At 36.1% G+C, this 21,963-nt stretch overlaps 1 protein-coding gene across 6 annotated transcripts in view; it reads right to left on the bottom strand.

The window, feature by feature from the left end:
* palld (palladin, cytoskeletal associated protein) overlaps positions 1-21,560 on the bottom strand; it is a 150,885-nt gene extending 129,325 nt beyond the window's left edge. For all 6 annotated transcript variants that reach the window (XM_021468620.3, XM_021468621.3, XM_021468623.3 and 3 more), the window contains exons 1-2: positions 21,333-21,560; positions 17,380-18,288 (exon numbers count right to left, since the gene is read on the bottom strand). In XM_021468620.3, the coding sequence (XP_021324295.2) occupies positions 17,380-18,287 (908 nt within the window). In that variant the 5' untranslated portion in view covers position 18,288; positions 21,333-21,560. The remainder of the gene's footprint in view (positions 1-17,379; positions 18,289-21,332) is intronic.
* Between the last annotated feature and the right edge of the window lie 403 nt (positions 21,561-21,963).

Raw genomic sequence — 21,963 nt, 5'->3', positions numbered from 1 at the left:
CATGACAAGTCCTCTTGCGGTTCATTCCAAGAATGTTGGCACAGTGAAAAAAACATCCTTATACAACTCTTGTGCTGCTGGTCTTGTTCCTTGCTGGCCTCTCTCTGCTTGTGTGAATGTCTCTCGCTCCGTGTGTAGCAGAGCATGCAACATTGTTTCTTCACCTCAGGTATGCTCTGATGTGCTTCCTTTTCAGGAAATTTCCACCTGTGGCTGAATACATCTGAACATTTCGTATAAACAAACACACCAATAATGCATCGCTATGCTGTTCCATCCCATTAGCATTGAGCAAACAAAAGAGAGCACCAAGTGTTTAAGGTTTAAGAACCGTATTCTTCTAACGTTTGAAATTTGTTTCATTGTACTTGTATCGTTTATCATTTATCAAAAGTATTTTTTTAATCATCAAAGATTATTGGCATAGTTTAAACAACTGTGCACCACTGTTTTAGCATTGAACTTAGTAAGAAACTTCTTAAGCATCACATGAGCATTTAAGAAGGATTTTTGAAGAACCAATGTTGGAGTAATGCTGACAATTCAGGTTTGCCTTAAACATATCTTAAAACATAGCAAAGCAAAAAATATATACTTTAAGATGACTAATAATTATTTTGATCTTGAGATGTATATTTGAGATAGATATAAATACATTTATATTCCCCTCAAGCCAAACTAAAAGAGAAGAAAAATGTAAAAGCATAAAATAAAATAAAATAAAATAAACAATCAATAAATAAATAAATTTTAAAAATAAATAAATTTAAAGTAAAGTAAAATGAAATATTATTAATACAATAAAACAAAACAAAATTAAATAATAAATAAATAAATAAATAAATAAATAAATAAATAAATAAATAAATAAATAAATAAATAAATAAATAAATAAATAAATAAATAAATAAATAAATAAATAAATAAATAAATAAAGTTGCTGGTTTGAGCCTCAGCTGGGTCAGTTAACATTTCTGTATGGAGTTTGCATGTTTTCCCCGTGTTCTCGTGGGTTTCCTCCGGGCACTCTGGTTTCCCCCACAAGTCCAAAGACATGTGCTGTAGGTGAATTGGGTAAGCTAAATTGTCCATAGTGTATGTTTGTAAATGAGAGTGTATGGGTGTTTCCCGGTGATGGGTTTCAGCTGGAGGGTTATCTGCTGCGTAAGCATATGCTGAATAAGTTGGCAGTTCATTCCGCTGTGGTGACCCCAGATTAATAAAGGGACTAAGCTGAAAAGAAAATGAATGAATGAATGAATGCCTTTTTGACTTTTTACACAAATGTAACCTTGCAGCTTAAAGTTTTGTGGTCCAGGGTTACAACATTTTGATTTCTCAGAGATTTCTCAGTTGAAATAAAATGACATTAAACTAAAAATAAAATAAAATAAAATAACTATTTACTTATTTTATTATTTCCCTTATATATCCATGTTAAACACTTTAAAAACATGAAAAAATCATACTGACACCAAACAATAAGCATTTAACAGCGAAAAGCAAAAAAAAAAAAAAAAGGAATTACATTAAAAGCTTACTATTTTTTTTACCCTTGTTATGTAAATGAACAGTCAAAACACATAAAGAGTTGTTGAGCTTCATATTCATTCATAATCTTTCTCTCTTTCACACAAGGATAATCTGAAGAAGGAAATGCTGGCACAGAAACACAAGCTTGTTATTGAGATCGACTGCTAGGGGCATTTTTTGGAAGTGCGAGGGAGGATCTCCTGCTAAGATCTGGCAACCTCATCAAAGAACATGCCCAAGGGGAACAAGTGCTAAAATGCGAAAGAGCCATTAACCAGAGCGGTAATGAATACTCACACACTCATAGTGAAGCTGCTCCCATGGGTGAAAATAACTTCCCCAACACTTTGTTTCCAATTAGTTTTATTATAATGAGAACTTATAATACTCCACTTCTCTGTTTGTGTGTCTAATTGTGTTCGTTATTTCCTGTCTTAAGTTCTTAACATAAAATACATTATGGTTAATATTAACCCAACATAACACATTTTCATGTTATTTTTAGTGTTGTACCAAGTTCCAAACCTCATACAGAAATGCCAACTGGCCCAGCCAGACTCAAAGCAGTGACCTTCTTGCTGTGAGGCGACAGTGCTACTGAGCCACTGTGTTGCCTTTTGGTTGGTTAAATTTATTCAATTCAGTTCAATTCAAGTTTATTTGTATAGACTTTACACAGTAATAATTGTTTCAGAGCATTACATTATTGCATTGCAAGCAAAAGCAAAAAAGTTAAGGTTATTAGCTACCATAGCTTTATTAGTTATTAATACATTTAACTATAACTAGTAACTAACAGCTTTTAACAGTTACAGTATATATATATATATATATATATATATATATATATATATATATATATATATATATATATATATATATATATATATATATATATATATATATATATATATATATATATATATATATAAACATAGTTAACCTGCAGCTATTTAAGTGATGTCTAAGTGTACATGTTGAATGAAGTGTGTTTGTGTATTAACTGTATGTGTTGTCCTCTAAATTTAAGGATAGCTATTACATCTCTGGACCAGTTATATATTTTTTACGCAGACTTAAGGACTTAAGTATCTTATGGGCTCAAAATAATACAAAATATATTCCAACACCTCACTGACCCACTATAAATTACTCTTTAAGTAAATGTCCAGTATTTTTCACGTTAAGTATGCTCATCTCACAATCCAGGCTACATTATGATGCATTTGTTTATATTAAGGTACACTAAACGACTACTCTACTACTAAGACCCAGCACTGAATTTTCGCAGCATCTATAAAAATCGTCTCACATTCACATACAGTAAGCCAACAGTATATGTCCACCCGTGAAGAGTAATCTTCCCACCAGGACATTGTGACCAATTAAATATGTAGAATGGAGAATGGGCAGAAAAGGAAAAATTCTTAATATGACGATAAATACCAAAGTGATTGTGCAACATCTCAAACGTTTGGACTGCCCTAAAGACATTACTGAGGAACAGATGTGAAGTTCTGCGGAGGTCATTCACACAAAGGCAGGAATCACCTAAATGTCTGTGTGTGAAGATAAAGGCTTCATGACACCTATGCAGAGTGTAACCTGCATTCACACACACACACACATAAACAACTACATATGCTCTACTCTGAGAGCTCTCTGGATTGCATTCTTTATATGGCAAGCCATTTTAATATTTAATCAATAAAACATACTAGTATCACTTTTCATGTTACTAGTACTCACTTCTTTAATACTAGCACTAATTCACAGGCTACAGGTGGTTATTCTGTAGCTACTTGTACCTTTTTAAGGGATGCTAGTACATATTTATTACATAAGAGTTCATTAGCCTACTTGACACTAGTCACTCATAGAATCTATAGCCCCTTTCACACAGTGATACCGGTAAATATCTGGAAAATTTCCGAAACGACTTTACCGGTATATTCAAAAAAGCGCTGTTCACACAGGCGAGGACGTTACGGAAATTTTCCGGAAAAGAGCATTCACACATCCATTCCAAAATACCGGTAAATTCTGACATCATTCACCACAAATGAGCTTTAAACGGCTGCGCTTGTATTTGTAAACATTTGACTAAATTACAAACTCTGTGGATGATCAATATTGTGAACAACTTTCGCAGGATCACTTTCGCATGTCGAGATGTTCATAATATGTGCGTGTGCAGGCGCTCACAGGCTGTTTCAAAGGCACACGCAAACCTTAAAGGTAAACAAACAACGGCTTATCATAAGCATCTCATCGATGATTATTTACACAGTTGGCATAAAGAAGAACATATAAACGTGATCTGACTAACTTCTAGCAGCTAAATGTGTCTGGAAAAATATTCAAAGGCTTTTATTCTCATAAACCGCGCGGACGTAAATGCGTCTGACTGTTGTGATTGGCTAAAGCAGACGTCTCACGTCAGGACGTTCTAGACGTGCACACGCTTATTACGGCAATCTTCCTTCTGCATTCACACAGCGCAGCATTCCAGCAAATTACCGGTAATGTTACAACTTCTCTTTCCGGAAAATAGCCAGAACGAATTTACCGGTATTTTCAAAAAGGACCTGTTTACACATACAACCTTTCCGGAAAATTGCTGGTAATTTTCCAGAAAGGTCTGTATGTGTGAAAGGGGCTTATGTCTTATTCAATAAATTAATTAATAATATATTTTTATTATTTTATCCACCTACTAACTAGTTTTATTGGCTACTAGTAATTATTACTAGTAACAATTCGAATCTTTCTGTAATGTAAAGGATCCAAACACAAGGTTTATTGAACAGAGAATGGTCAGGCATGCGACAGTCAACACAGGAGCAAACAGATGTATACAGGCAAATCCAAAGACGCAGTCAGATAACAGGCAAATGGTCAGTACAGGCAGGCAGCAGGCAACACAAACAAACAATAAAACAAAGCGAGGGTCAAACACGGCAAGACAAGGCAAAGGAAACAAGTCGTAATGTTCATTGTACTGTTTAACAAGACTCAGCTATGAAGTGTGTCTGTGTGTGCGCTGCATTTAAAGTCCATGTAATCAGTTTGTTACGATCCTCTGGCTGTGCAAGTGCTCATCACCAGAACTTGGAACAGGTGTATGTGAGCAGAATGCATGTATGGAGTTGTAGTCCATAATGTGGTGGATTTGTAGTTACCCAACGAATGCATGTGTTTCAGCGATCTGCAGCTGATAGATCGCTGGTGATCATAACACTAACTTGGGGCTGGACGATATGGTCAAAAATTTTTATCACAATATATTTCTTAATTTCGGTCGATACGATATAATTTCCATATCGATATGGCCAATATTAAAAAGACAGGGAAAAACTGGCAGGAACGCACACAATAGATGTCTGTACCTACAAATGTCTGCAAATTTGCAAAGTCTATAATACCTTCAGGCTCTTATAACTTTTTTTTTTTAATTCGAGTTTGTGTGTGTGAGTGTTAATTTGTGTGTTTATGCGAGGATGCTTTATTGCCTTCTCTTCTGACATCACTAGTTTCGGTATCGGGGAGGTTGATGGTGGTGAGGCGACAGGATGGCTTAAACTTTTATGATGCCTCATCTTCTGACTCTCAGTATGTTCTATCGGGCAGAACAGATTTGATGTGTTCCCGCTGCTAGTCGGCACTACTCTCCCGCACATTTTTCATAGCACCGAAACTATACGTTTATCGGAACTCAATAAACCGAACCACTTTCACACCACTGCATTAGCCTTTCCTCTCTCATCAACTAATTAGTCTGCATTCTTACTTGTGGAAGCTTGTTCATTCACATCTGTATTCAGGGCACTCATTTTGTTGCTAAAACTTTCTGCGACGGAGCTTAACCAACTGTTGAGCGCAGACAGCAGCGTGTCTGTGATGTACGTCATCACGCAAGTGACATCACGCTCCTTCTGACGGCTAAGCACTAAAAGTCATTCATTGACAAATGATAAAATGTATAAGACCTTATATATAATAAAATATATAAATGCAAATTTATTTCTAAAACCGGAAATGGGGTTAAAATTCATATCACTGTTATTGAAAAAAAAAATCTATCGCGATATATATTGATATCGAATTATTGTCTAGCCATACACTTACAAGTCACAAGTGCTTTTTTACTCATTGTATCTTATGAATGGCCTGAAGGACTAATGTAGAGTTTAGGTAAATAATAGTAGTAATTTGAAAAAGTACTTATATCTAATAAAAATGTACTGCTATAAGAATGAGTAACAGAGTTTTTTCATGATGCATCATCAGTTGGCCATTTTGGACAGCAGAATGTAAACAGTTAATGTAAACATTTAGAGAACTGAATGAAACTTGCATAATTTGCAGATTACTGCTGTTGAAAATGATTAATTACTGTTATGCTTTGCCCTATACTAATTGATCAAAGCAGAAAAAAGAAAGTTAAAGACTGCCAAAAGATATAGAAAATTAAGAAATCCCATTAAATTAATTTAGTTTTTTAATATTTCACCTGTTACTACTTATAAGTACTTCACTGTATGATTTAGCAGCTTACACATGAATCTCCATGGTTTATACAACATAAAAAGCAGAAGATTTCATATTCAGTACTAGATTACAGTCCATGCTATTGTTTACATGTGAGCGTTGTACATGGGTAACTGACGTGATCTAATCATGATGAACGCACTATAGTATCTAAATAATGAGGCCTAGTAGCTAATAAATAAGAACTAGTAGTCTGCATAATATAAAATGTATTAGTATAGCTAAAAAATGAAGTGTCACTAAAATAGATGCAAGCATGTTTTGAAGATTAAATGTTAAGACTGCTTGCCATATTAAAGCATAAATCTATAGAGGCACCTCGATCAGCCTGGCCACTATTTACCTCACTGCCAAACCCAATGTTTATCCAACGCCTTGCGTCTGCACACATGCAAATGATTGGGACTAATGGTTTAAATCAAAGAAAGAGAACAAGGAAGATAGACTCCTCTACACCAGAGATGAAGTCATCCGGTCACTATCCTGAGGTCAGGATGGATCACTAAAAGACAAGTGGAGCGAGCAGCTAACCTAAATGAATTCCTATGCAGGCTGACTCCACTTAAACCCCAGTTTAACAGAGGAAAAATCAAGTGTTTTCCGAAGGAAATTGTCAGATTTTTTGTCTTCATTGTATAGTTTCCACCTTTTCTGAAGATGACTATGTTTAACATTTTGGGCTGCTTTTCTGATATAGGAAACTTCCATTCAACATAAATCAGTGTTAACCCTAACTAAGTAAGATTTTTGTGTAAAAATAAAATAAAATTAGGTTTGCTTGGTATTTTAAAGTTGTTTCAGTACGTTGATGTACTTCCAACTAAAACTAAATACTGAGTAGGGCACTGAGCTTTATTTTGCACATCAGTCCCTCCGCAAACAGTAACAGTAAGATGGCCATGGTTAAGAATATTATGGCTGAACACTAAACTAATGTCAAAAGAGAAGGACTGCTACTCCAATCATGGAAGCAAATGGACAGACTAAATTTTCACCTAAATAATAACAATATGCAGTAGCAAAATAAATATTGTAAATTTTGATTTCATTCAGACTTTAATACAGCATAAGAATCACTAGTACATCTGTGCCAAAACTCTTTTGAGAACATTGTTTTGTTCTCCTAAATTATTTTTCTCTTTGCTTTCCCTACAGTACAGTAATATTCAACACATCTGTAAAATTGCTGCAGTAAAACACTTGTTTCAAATTTTTGGGATTATTCTTAGTATTACTTGCTGAAAGTAATTTGTTAATTCTATTAACTTGACTTTATTGATGGATGAACTGTGGTGATAATCACACCTCATTGTATCCATTTTTTTGCAATACTTTACAGATGGTTGTAGTTTAATGGAAATTACTCGCATTATTCACACAAAACATCTTGGGGCATGCCTTTCGGTGCATTCCAAACTGGATATATTGCCCTTTAAAAGGCTCTTAAAAGAAAAAAACAATCATACTGAAGTATCTGACCAAATGGATGTGCTCAAAATGGGCCACTTCAAAGGGCCCTTTAAAATGAATGTTTTTGAAGGATACAACTGACAGATGGGGCGACGCAGTGGCGCAGTGGGTAGCACATTTACCTCACAGCAAGAAGGTCGCTGGTTCGAGCCTTGGCTGGGTCAATTGGCTTTTCTGTGTGGAGTTTGCATGTCATTCCCGTGTTCGCGTTGGTTTCCTCCGGGTGCTCCGGTTTCCGCCACAGTCAAAAGACATGGTATAGATGAATTGGGTGAAAAAATTGGGAAAAATTGACCATAGTGTATGAGTGTGTGTGAATGAGTATGTATGGATGTTTCCCTGTTATGGGTTGCAGATGGGTAAAACATATGCTGGATTCCACTGCGGCGACCCCAGATTAATAAAGGGACTAAGCCGAAAAGAAAACGAATAATGAATGAATGACAACTGATAAATACTTCAAGCCATGATCCTGCAGGGAAGTTGTTTGGTGGTACACGCTGGATTTGATTCAGATGGGTTCATTCCTACACTCTAATCACTTTAGAGAGACCCTCCGAAGGGATTAGGGCACATGGATGAATGCTGTTGGATGGAATCCAGTGCAAATGTTGCTGTCACAGAGGTGCAGCCTAAGCGAGCAGAGAGAAGGATCCAAACGCAGCTTTGATAGTTCAGAAATCCAGACAAGAACCACAAATACGAATAAACATAAGTCCACGGCTAAAACCAGGACATATGGGAACAGGAGCATAAAACCGGGAACAAATCCACATACAAAAGCCAACAAACTAAAACAAAGAGGCTTAAATGCACACGGGTACAAGGTAACAAGGGGTGGAAACAATTTGTTACTAGGGATAACTGACAGGGGTAACCATAGAGACAAAAGAGGTGTGGTACAGAGCACACCCAGAGTCCAAAAAGAGTCCAAAAACACAATGCAAAGGATGAGGATTATGACAGGATGAGAGTTTAATGTATACCACTTAAATGAAGACACATTACATCAGTGACTCCACATGATGTCAGTCAACTCTGATGTACTCAGACTGAAGCTGACACATAATGATGATGTCATTTACAAGTTCAGCAGACGCAAAAGAAAACTGGCGCTCTTTCGTCACACAAGATTTGATTTCAAAAGGGTGCGTGAGAAAGTCTTCACACCCATGACTGTGTGCCAGAAATCACTAGACGATCAACAAGTTATGAATAAATAATACCCATGAAATTTGATGTCCATCCAGCAGTATCACTAACATGACATAGTATGTGGAATCTTTTTCTTTACTAAACTCTTTATTTATTAATCTGGTTTGTGTTAGACAATCTACAGTATACTGTAGTGTAGACTGAATGTGCATTTAGACTAATTTGTTGTCACATGTTCTTCAAATGAACAATATGCATCTGGCTGATTCCTACATTACCTGCAATGGATACTTTAGAACTTTGACTGTCTTCCATTGAAGATCATGAAAACTAGAGACATACAGTACACAGTTTATTCTGTCACAATTTAAAGGTTTGCACAATGTGTGTAAATATTTTTTTAGAGAGATAAAATTAAGACACTAAATAGCTTTTTCAACTGCTATTTGACAGTAAAAATATTGTTAATCACTGCCTAATTTTGTTGCACAATAGTAATTAAGAAAAAGCTATTTTGCATGCATTAGAATATATACTACTTGTCAAAAGTTTGGGGATTTTTAAATGTTTTAAAATAAGCTTCTGCTGCTCAACAAGGCTGCATTTTTTCATCAAACATACAGTACAAATTGTAAAATTGTGAAATGTTATTGCACTATAAAATAAGTGTTCAAAACAGTTATAAAAAAGTTTATAATTTAATAATTTACTTCAGGGATTTTAATGATGAATTTTCAGCCTCATTACTCCAGTCTTCAGAGTCACTCTAATAATAATTGTATCTTTTCAGCCCACTCCCTTTATTAATCTGGGGTCGCCACAGTGGAATGAACCACCAACTGCAACCCAACACTGGGAAATATCCATACACTCTCATTAACATACACTACGGTCAATTTAGCTTACCTAATTCACCTATAGCGCATGTCTTTGAACTTGTGGGGGAAACTGGAGCACCCGGAGGAAACCCACACAAACATGGGGAGTACAAGCAAACTCCACATATAAATGCCAACTGACCCAGCGGAGGCTCGAACCAGCGACCAGGCTCGAAAGCAATAATGACTCTGGAGTAATATTTTTATTTGAAACTACAAACATTAAGAAAGAAGTTATTTAAAATTTTGATAATATTTAACAATTGTGAACAATGTTTTTACATTTAATAAATGCCGTCTTGATACACGGAATCATTTTCTTTAAAAAATTTTAAAAAACTGACCCCAAACTTTTGACCGGTATTGTAAATTCCTTATAAAAATAATTTGAAGGAGAAAAAACAAAACAAAACAAAACTTTTTGAGGGGTGTCCAGTAAAGAAAGAATAGAAGATCCCTAAAAAAATGATGTTTTTCAGTTTATCAAGTAAATTGATATTCGTTTTAAACCTCTTTAAGTATTATTACTGGAAAACCATACAGAAATACTAATAAGAAGAAAGATTTTTGTCAATAAATGTTTTTTTTTCTTTCTAAAACTGAACAATGTCAGAACAACATCAAAAGCTAAACTAAACTGATACAATGATAAACTAAACCTACAAAACAAAAGTGGACAGAGTAATAAAGAGTAATAAAAAAAATCTAATTTGTTACTTCTTGTTTATATTGCATGTGAGCTGAAATTTTAAAACAGATTTCTTCTCCTTCTTCTTGACAAAGAAACAAAGCTTTTTTGAGTTTCCAGTAAGGAAAGGATAAAAAAACTCTAAAAATATGGATGTTTCAGTTTATCAACTCAACTGATATTTATTTCAAAGCTATTTCAGTATTATTACTGGAAAACGATACAAAAGTACTGATAAGGAGAAAACAAATTATTCAATATTGAACAATGTCAAAACAACATCAAAACAGCTAAACTTACTAAAACTATGATAAACAAAACAAAAGTGGACCGAAATAAAAAAGGAATACAAAAAAAAAAAAGATTTGTTACTTCTAGTTTATATTGCATGTAAGTTGAGATGTTTGTATTTTCAAACTGATTTCTTCTCCCTTCTACTGTAGAAAGCATCAAGCTACTTATTTACCTTTGGCCTGTCCATGCAAACTACAAGAAGCATGTCTCAATAAATATAACACAGGGTAACGTAACACCTGCATGTAATCACTACAGTATAAATACCTCGTCTCTCTCTGAGGTGCGAGTTTTTGTAAATTAAACTGCTCTTGCACAATCTGACTCAAACCTGAGATGCAACACTCCCATCTAGAGGCTAAGAATCCCACCGTCAGTCCATCTCCAATTAACAGCAGGTCACACATATTGTATCTCCCTTTAGAGCAATTCTCTTTGCTCTCTCCCTCTCTCTCTCTCTTTCCTCACATCTACATATTTCCTAAGAAGGTGCAGAAAGGTGGAGAAAGTAAATCCGTGTGGAAAGTGTCAAGTCATGGCATGGATAGCATTCCTGAGCCTGGCTCCTCCATGCCGGGCGAAGGACTATTTATATTGATGGGACGAGGCCCGGTTGCAGTGGCAGACAGAGAAGGATGAGGCTTTGCATTTCCAGTGTGCAACCACCACATCCATGGAGTCCAAGTGTGTTTCTGTTCCCTTTCATTATGCAATCCCATGTGGGCAGAAATCCCCTTTTACTGTTGCCCCTCTAAAGCTCAATGATAAACCTGCTGTTGCTGGGGTGGAAAGCAGCGTGTGCTGGGCTAACTTTTATACTGAGTTAAAAGGATAGTTCACCCTCAGAAAAGTTCTACATTTTAATGAGTTACTTTCTTCACTTTTAAAGGGCAGGGTTCTACACAATTCATTCATGTTGTCCCAACACAAATCGGTTAAGTCAACTTAACAAATTTAAGTAAATTAAACATAAATCAATTAAGCTGTCCCAAAAACAATCTCAAGAATTATGTTGTTTAAGCTCATTTTAGATTAGTAGTTTGAACAATCATCAAATGCTCATCATGTTTTGAGTGTTCTGTTAAACTTAAAGAAAGAGAAAAAAGACTAACTTGCATGTTTTGTTTTTTCTGTCCCAATCATGAACATCCATGACTGGTTTTTCTTCAACATTCTTCAGAATATCTTCCTTTGTGTTCAACAGAAGAACACAACTCATAAAAGTTTAGAAGCACTTAAATGCAAGTAAATTATTAGAATTGTTTGGGGTGAAATATCTCTTTAAGTTGCTATTTTCTGTTCACTTCTGTGAAAACAAATTGTAAGGGCAGGCTGAAATATTTCCATCCTGATCCAAACTGGTTTATTCTGGTTAGAACTGGTCACGCTGGTGAGGTACAGCATGCTGTTCACCAGAAAGACTTCATGTTACATGTCAACAATGCATAATGAGGACCAAATTAACAGCTTTCCGCACTGACAGTGCCCCTAAAAATAATACTGTGAAAATGCATTGTAAACCTAGTCAAGAAACTAAATATTTTGCATTGAATCATTTGAAACAAGTCAGAATGAACCTCTCACCGATTATTTTAGGTCTATGATGAGGTCTCATTTTGATGTCTGCATCAAATTAAATGTACAAATCTGTTTTCATACAGTTGAAGTCAGAATTATTAGCCCCCTTCGAATTTATTTCTACTTTTTTAAATATTTCCCAAATGAAGTTTAACAGAGCAAATTTTCACAGTATGTCTGTTAATATTTTTCTTCTAGAGAAAGTCTAATTTGTTTTATTTCAGCTAGAATAAAACTTGTTTTTAATTTTTTAAACACCATTTTAGGGACAAAATTATTAGCCCCTTTAATATATTTTTTCTCGAGAGACTAAAGAACAAACCACCGTTATACAATAACTTGCCTAATTACCCTAACCTGCCTAGTTAACCTAATTAACCTAGTTTAAATGTCACTTTAAGCTAGCTGAAAGTGACATTTAAACTAGGTTAATTAGGTTAACTAGGCAGGTTAGGGTAATTATAGAAGTGTCTTGAAAAAAATCTAGTCAAATATTATTTATTCTCATCATGACAAAGATAAAATAAATTATTAGAATTGAGTTATTAAAACTATTATGTTTAGAAATGTGTAGAAAAAATCTTCTCTCCATTAAACAGAAATTGGGGGAAAAAATAAACAAGCGGTCTAGTAATTCAGATGGGCTAATAATTCGGACTTGGACTGTACATGGAAAGCATATTACATGCAAAAACACTGCATACTTTAATCTTTCACATAACGTGTGTGAAAATGGAAAAATAAAATGTTTTAAATTATGTTTTATTGTTACTCTCATTGTTCATTACATTCTGTGTAACTGATATATTTATGTAAGAGTGGTTTGTAGTATAGTGATAATAAATGTATCAATATTTTGTTTTTTGCACTCTGATTCTTAAATAGACTATTTTAATATGTCGTCAGATAATTCTTTTTCTGATAGTTATTACTTTATTCCCAGGTTAAAAATAAATAATGGATTTAATTTCCAGTACATATTCTAATCTAATCCAAAGAGAAAAAAGATAAAACTATATTAGACTTTTATATTTTTTTTTTCCGCTTGAAAACGTATTTTTGCCCTTGTGCAATTGTTTAGGCATATACTGTTGCATTTTGTAAATCGGACTGAATTTAAATGATTTAGGCTACTCTTACATTTATAATTCATAGTGCTTTATATCAAACTCTAGCTTATACTATGCTTTGAAATTTTGTGAGGTTTAGTTATTATTTACCTCACAATGATATTATTTAATGAATATAATATTTCAGTTTCAATAACAAGATATGGCACCTATAAATAAAACAGAATGCAGTAGCATGAAATCTCTTTATTTTATATTTAGACTGTGTTTCTATTTAGAGGCAGTGTGAAAATACTATGCAAAGTACATTGTACATTGTGACTTCCCAACCTGTAAAACACAAACTTCTCAAAAGTAGAAAAAAAATAGCCAAAAATGGGAAAAATATGATAATGACAATCGACAAACAGTGTTTGACTGTTGTTAAGGCTGCAGTTTTAAACATATTGTATATATAAAATGTAAAGACATGCACAGTTTAATCGATGTTAATATGGCAGTTTTTATGGAAAGCGAAATGTCAAATGTACATGCCAATATACAATAACTATATCAGATAAATAAACATGAAAATAAAAACTTATGTTTATATTAGGGAAGCACAATATTTTTAAAAATCTAGTATAAAATATAGTAAATTCACATAATGGGCGGCACAGTGGCTCAGTGGTTAGCACTGTGGCCTCTCAGCAAGAAGGTCACTAGTTCGAGTCCCAGCTGGAGTCGCAGTTCGTATGTTCTCCCCATGTTGGCGTGGGTTTCCTCTAGGTGCTCCGCTTTCCCCCACAGTCCAAAGATATGCGCTATAAGTAAACTGAATAAACGAAATTGTCCGTAGTGTATGTGAGTGTATGGGTGCATCCGCTGCTCAAATTATTTGCTGGATAAGTTGTCGGTTCATTCTGCTGTGGCGACCCTGATAAATAAGGGACTAAGCCGAAGGAAAATTAATAAAATTAATCAATTTTGAATTGACTGTGGTGATTATATATTATATATATATATATATATATATATATACATACATGCACAAAATGAAATATATTTAATCACAGCCTTTTATGGTTTTCAGTGGAGTCAAACAGTATTGAGGTACAGAAATTCAATCAAATGTAAAATAATACTTTCTAGTCTTCATTGTATAAAATAAGCACAATTAATCTTTGTAAAAGTGGCAAAATGTATAATTTCTTGTGCCCAAATGGTTAAATTTCACTTGAAATTGCATGACATCCTGCGATGTGACTATTGCAGATCTGTACATTGCAAAATCAATAAACAATATATTGTGCAGCCCTAGTTTTTATACATAAACATCCCAATATAAATATGTATATATGAATGCCAATCAGCTGCTGTTCTCTCTCCACAAGGCTCGTGTCCATCGATTTCCACTGCTGATTATCCAATGCAATTAGACACACAACAATAACAGCCTTACATGTCAGTAACACCAACAGATCTCGAGAAACCATCTGACTGATAGGGACCGCTTGCTCTAAGAATATTTCCTCAGGCTTATCAGTGGAGTGGAGGATTATAGCTCTGAGGAAAATGACCTTTTAAAACCACTCAGGGAAGGAGTTGTGTTACAGATTTAAATTTAATGAGGGGGATAGGGCTTGCAGATTAACAATAGAGCTGGAAAGTAACAAGCAGGAGTTCACAAACCTCATTGCTGCTTTTTAAGACACACTGAGATCTACAACAACAGGACAGAAAGAGTCAACATTCAAGTAAACATCCACACTTCAACAGCAGCTGTACCAACATGATTCTTAAGGTGGGCAATGGGACCACACACACACACACACACACACACACACACACACACACACACACACACACACACTTTGGAATCTGTTTGCCAGAACTAATTTCCACATAGCATCTCATTGGACACTTTGCCCACACAACATCCCTCTCAAGTGGCAGTTGCACCATCAAAAATAACTCTGAAGCATCTGTACACATATATAAACATTTGATGAATTAATGATATGATTTTGTTCAGCGTTCAGGTCTCAATAATGCTGAATTTTGGTACTTGTGACACCCAAACTGAGGAACTAAATTATAGATCTGATTTAAGATGATATCTAAGGTTATTTACAGAGAAAAAAGTCTTTGATAAGGTTATACAAGTAGTGTTATTATCAATTTAGCTTTTCAACATGTGAATGAAACTACGTCAACCGCCACAATTATAACTATTAGCAGCAGAAACTCTACAGACTCTCCAGTCAGTTAACCGTAAGGAGATTCCCTAGCGCTGAGGATTCAGTTGTTTGTAGCAGGACTGACTTTGGCTTTGGCGTCATACCAGCAAGGCCTGCAACGCTATCACTAAAAATAGCATGTGTTTGTTTGTTAACTTTCCAGTACTGTGAGGAAATATATTAAATTCTTAAAGCACCATAGCAAAAGTAAATGACCAAACAGTGTCGCTAGCCCAAAATGTGATCTCACTCACACAGTAAACAGCACAGTTTATTCTCTTGTTCATAAGTTTAATGAATAAACCAAAAATGAAGTTCTCGTTTACACCTTGTGTGTATTTATTATTGTAGTAGTGCTTGCCTGTTTAATTAATGTCATCGTGACTTCACAAAACTTTGAAGTACACACAATTAAACTGCAAACAAGTACTCTAAAAACACTTTAAAAGCATACATGACCATAAATTAGCCTTCTGAGTCAGAATACACATTTCCATCATCACTGAAGACTCACTCAACAGAGCAGCACAATAAAGCAAAAATCTTATTTTTTGGCAATAGAAGAATTATTTTTAAATTGCCTTTTAAGACAGACCTGCTGTCAAGGTTGATTTCTGATGAATGTTTAAACCTTCAACTGGCATCTCAGCTTGTTTTTTAATAATCTAATAGCAGAAATACTAATGAAAAACTTTACAGCCCAAGAATGTGCAGAGACATTACCACAAATCACAGAACTGTGACAACAAATCAGTAATGCATTACAAACAGTGCAAATCCACCTCCAAATTGCACTTAGGAGTGAGAACAATCATGGCCACCATACTAAAGTGTCATTCCAAACCAAAGTGTACAAAACGGCCACTTCAAAACAGCCCTTCAGACTTTAGTATTCCGAAGGCAACATTTGCTCCCAGGGTTCTTTATGTGTGTTTTGCGACACAGGTGACAAAGATGTGTTTACTAATAAACAGTTTTGGGGTCTTTGGTCCCCATAAAACACAGTTCTTTTATTTGTGAATTAAAATACGTTAGAATAGTTTTGTGAAAGATGTATGCATCTTGAAAGAAGCAAGCACACAATCTTGTATCTTTGTCTTCTTCCACAATTTTCAAATAGTTTTTTTAAGCTTAAAACTAAAAAAGACAGAAAATGGAAGTTTACCCAAAGATGAAAGTTATGTTATTAATTTATCACCCCACGTTCTGTGGCTTTGCTATTTCCAGTCGGGCTACCAAAATGAATCCCCACCTGTCTGAAGGGCTAGTGGAAGTAAAGTATATATTTCAATGCCTTTACATTCACTCAAAAATTGAATATTTATGTATACGGCAGCAATAAATTCACTTTTTCACAATAAATCCACTTTTTTACTTGAGAAAAGCCACAATATAATTATCTCTTAATTAATGCATGTTTCAATCAATGCGTGGCACTGAAGCACACAAACACTTGTCACTTACACAGAGATCGCACTGACACAAAGATTTAAATACAGAAACAGCCTGAGCTAAGTTTAAAATTTAGTAATCATATGTGTTATATTTAAAATCACTTTAACATGTCTATAGCAGCATAAACTGAACAAATATTTCATAAATGTATGTTTTTGTTTAAATTTAATACATAATGTATTTTCTATTTGAGCGACTTAAATTTATATTAGAGCTACCAAAACCTGAAGAGTGCCTACCCGAGGGCAACCAGGGATTTTAAAATTTTGCGAGCTAATGTAGTTTCAATTCCCTTAGGGGTTTGGATTTTGAAACTACAGGAGGGTGAGTAATTAACATCATAATTTCATTTTTTGGGTGAATTAACCCTTTAATGAGAAAATGCTTCAATAAATGATATTCCACATATTCATGTATGTTCAAAACACAGGACAATCCACTGCTGAGGGATAGCATCACACAAGTAGCATAAACCATGGTTATCATACCTGACTAGAGGAAGAGGGTTCCCAGTCACCCGGCACTCCAGCCGTATAGGGCTTCCCTCTGCCACTTCCTGGCTCTTCAGTTTCTGGGTGAAGCGTGGAGGAGCCACGGGACCATCCAGACTAACCCCTCCACCCTGAAGCTCACCTGACCCAACATCAGCCTGGCCCTGCAGAACACCTTCCTGCTGGGGCTCAGAGGAAGAGGAGGAGGATGAAGGTGGCTGAGCCTGCTGCATGGCCAGCCGGTGACTCTTTGGAGACAAATAGCCACTGTCGGGCGAGGAGGAGTCTTCATCACCTTGCGGATCCACACGTGCGGAGCCTTTAAAGATGGATGAGAGCTCCTCAATGAAAGTAGCAGCTCGGCTGCAAAACTCGGTAGCCGATGCGGCTCGTTCATTGAGCTCCAGACCTCCGTGGATCAGCCGGGGCCGGTCCTGCTTATATACTGGTGCAATGGATTTTTGGCAGACAAACTTTTCAGGTGATTCAGAAGCAGCGCAAAGGTGGTTTTGCCTGCTCTGACTGGACGCGACTTTACCAGATGTGGCATCAACTGAGTGAGATGCGGAATCTGGGAGAGCATGGTCTTTGGTTTCTGAGTATAGGGGTAGATGTTCTGTGGGAACAGGGGGTTTTGGGTCATTTGGATCATCTACGTCGCTCATGGCCTCTCGAGCCAGATCCAGACTGAGGTTGATCTCATCCTGGCTCAGGAAAGCAGAAAGTTCTGGAAAGTCCCCATCCCCGCTCTCCAGCTCAGCCATTGTGTCCATGTAAACCTCGCCATCCAGAGATAGCCCAGAAACCGCACCCCCATCTCCCTCCAAGGACACGCCCCCTGAAGGACAAGCCTCATTCATCAGCAGAGAGAGGGGGAGTGTGTCATTCCAGCTCCCGTCCTGCATTCTGCAATACATAAATACACAAAAAAATGTAAAAAATGTTGCCTCTTTCTGTGTTACAATCACTCATGCACACACACTAGTGTAAACACCATCAAACAAGACATGGATCATAGACATTTGTCGTATGATGACTCAAGCTGGCATGATTTTAGCACAGCTGTCTGGCATTAACAAAGGCTCGTCACAAGGCCCAACAAGGCATGAGTGCCATTTAACACTCATGCTCCCTTTATCTCTTTTATTCACTCATCTGTCATCTACTCGTCACTGTCCCCACGTTAATCTATACCTGCTTTTCCAGTGACTTCTGAAAAGCACCTGGCATTGTACATATTTTATCTCAATTATCTGATAGATTGAATAAAGCATATTCAAAAATATAGCAAGTTTGGATAATAAACAAGCAAATAAAGCAAATACATAAATAAACGCTTTTTGTATTGGGGCAGCATAGTGGCTCAGGTTGCTGGTATAATGGTTGCTGGTTTGAGTCCCGGCTGAGCCAAGTGGTCTTTCTGTGTGGATTTCGCATGCCTCATGTTTGAGTAGGTTTCCTCCAGGTGCTCCAGTTTCCCCCGCAGTCCAAATAGGTGTAGGTCAGGGATGTCAAAGTCAATGTCAAAGCCCTGCAGAGTTTAGTTACAGCCCTGCTTCAACGCACCTATCTGGAGGTACCAAACAAGCCTAAAGCACTCAATTAGTTTGATCAGGGGTGTTTAATTAGGGTTGGAACTAAACTGTGCAGAGCTGCGGCCATCCAGGAACTGACTTTGACACATGTTGTCTAGGTGAGCTGGGTAAACTAAATTGGGCATAGTGTATGAATGTGTGAATGCTGGAGAAAAAACTGTCCTGATGTTCACAGTAATATTAAGCAGAACTTAAAGGAGACTTTATCTTTAGAAAAGTAATGGCAGCTAAGAATTGAACTTTGCCATCACATATAGACAATTCATTTTTAAATTTAAACAGAAAGCATTTATTAGAATAACATTGGTTAAGCCTGTTTATCTGTTTAGACTCAGTAAAGCTATAGGGTGAATATAAACAAGAAGTATCGACATAAAAAATACTATAGTAATTTATAATAACCATAGTGTTTTTAAACCATACTATAGTAAAGTACTTAAATTGATGTGTTGAGGTAATACCTGCTGTGGTAATACAACTACTTCAGTGATATACACCAATTGCCCAATACTGTACTTGGTTTCTACTGCTACATATTATACTATAAGAAACCATAGATTGGGGCGACACAGTAGCGCAGTGGGTAGCACTGTTGCCCCACAACAAAAAAGTCGCTGATTTAAGTCCCGGCTGGGTCAGTTGGCATTTCTGTGTGGAGTTTGCATGTAATCCCTGTGTTGGCGTGGGTTTCCTCAGGTTTCCCACACAGTCCAAAGATATGCGCTATAGGTGAATTGAAAAAACTAAATTGGCTGCAGTGTATAAGTGTGCGAATGAAAGTGTGTGAGTGTTTCCCAGTACTGGGTTGCATCCGCTGCGTAAAACATATGCTGGATAAGTTGGCAGTTCATTCTGCTGTGGCGACCCCTGATTAAAAAAGGGACTAAGCCGAAAATACAATAAATGAATGAAACCACAGATTGCTGTAGTATAAACTAAAATAAACTACAGTATTTATTACAGTTCTATATCAGTTCACTTCAGTAAATAGAACAATATGCTGCAGCATTTATTAACAAAGTGTTGTAAATACTGTAAACAGTATAATACACTTTACTAGAATATAGTACAAAAACACTATAATATTAAATTTCATGTTTAAAATGAAAAATAATAACATTTCTTACCCCTTTACAACACACTTCTTTTTTTATCCAACCTGACCAAATGCACAGATTGTGAGATATATTTCAGAATGGAGGATATACCTACTGTATGTTGCCACTTTACCAGGAATTGGATCTTAATGGACAGAATATCAAACAACAGTTATACTTAAAACGAGAAAGCCTGTAGAACATATTTTATACTCCACTTTTAAGTAGAGTTACAGCATCTACAAATGAAATATCTTTTTCATGACCCTACTGTGGATTTGAGCAGAAAAACACCTTTAAATCTGACAGTGAGTAATTGCATCCTCAATAACCTGTGGGGGGATCCTCTGCCATAATTCAGGGAAAGTGTTTGGTCGGACATACCGCACATTGGTGAAACATTAATAAGAGACACTGAGCAAAGCGAAGCCCTTTAACCAACATCTCTGAAAAAACACACCTCAGCTCTGCAGAAGAACTGGCTAGTGTGTGTGAACACTCCATGCTCATGTCTGAGACACGTTAATGTGTTCCTGCTAACTTTACTTGAACTACATTTCCACAGTAGACGCTTGTTTGTACGTGTATTTAATATTTATGGCCTTTTAATTGACATGCTGTCTCTGCAGGTTTTGTTATAGCCCACTTTGTTCACACAATGTTTATGTTAAGAGACCAGGTGTTGCATGTAAAGGTGTGTGGGCATGTGTATATATGAAGAGACGTGACAGTGTGACTTTCTCCCCGTCATGGCGTCCTGAAGGCCAGCTGTTGTTATTTTTAATCCTCAAGGGCTGCATTTCACAGCAGCAACCACCTCCCCTCCAAGAGTCCTTTTTTTACATATAAGCACGCACACACGCGCTGCTTCTATATTATTCATGTGGAAATTTTGCCATCTTTAGTGTGGATCAATGAATTATAGATAGCGGAATATTAATGTGACAAGCCAAACAATTGTCAAAGCCGAGACTGTCATGCTTAATTTTCCATTTCTGAGGCAAGGTGAATGTACTTCATCTGAGTTGTTAGTAAATGCACTAATGCTGGATGAAATTTAATGAAATGGCAAATTGAGTATTTAAATAAATAATGCAGATTATCATCAGCTCTCATTTGAGATCTGTTCTGAGCCTAAGAAGTATTTTAACATAAATACAATTTTTAGAAATAGAACCAAATGACTTATATGGGATTTTCTAATTCAATTACTAATTTTAATTACAGTATATCAATACAAAGTAAACTAGAAGTTTACCTTAAGTCAATTTCTGCAAATGTTGATCCCAGTCGGAAGGTTCCAGTTTTCCTGATGTTTTCTATCCCAGAAAATTAGAGAAGATGCTCCTAACATCAAGGAGCTTTGGGTCTTTTCTCCGTCCTGTTTTTCTTTTGTCTTGTTTTGCCGAGTGGTCTGAGGTGAGCCGGTTAGAGTGGCTGCAGAGTGGCCTGCTGTCCCATCTGTCTCGGGCCCTGACCGCTTACTGAGCACCGCTAAATTTGTCCCCTAGCTCAGGTTACACATCGAGAGAGAGAGAGAGAAAGAGAGAGAGAGGGAGAGAGATGGGGTGTGTAGCATCCATGTTCAGCCCACACCACATCAAAGACACACATACATCATTTTCATATCCACAATGGCATGTAAATGTATTTTGCAGACATACACTTTATTGTTTGGTTCAAAACAACCACCAAATCACTGTCTGACAACTGTGCAAACGTATGGCAGCAAGTTGGAGCAAAGATAACATACCAAATATAACAGCAAATTTCATTTAATTAAAGGGATAGTTCACCATTTACACATGCTCAAGGAGTTCTAATGAATTTTATTTTTGTCTGTTGAACACAAAACAAGTTATTCTGAAGAATGTTGGAAACCAGCAGCT

Source organism: Danio rerio, chromosome 20, assembly GCF_049306965.1.
Source record: "Danio rerio strain Tuebingen ecotype United States chromosome 20, GRCz12tu, whole genome shotgun sequence".
In the NCBI taxonomy this organism is placed as follows: domain Eukaryota; kingdom Metazoa; phylum Chordata; class Actinopteri; order Cypriniformes; family Danionidae; genus Danio; species Danio rerio.
The sequence above is the reverse complement of the archived record's forward strand: the minus strand, read 5'-3'. Positions and strand labels throughout refer to the sequence as shown.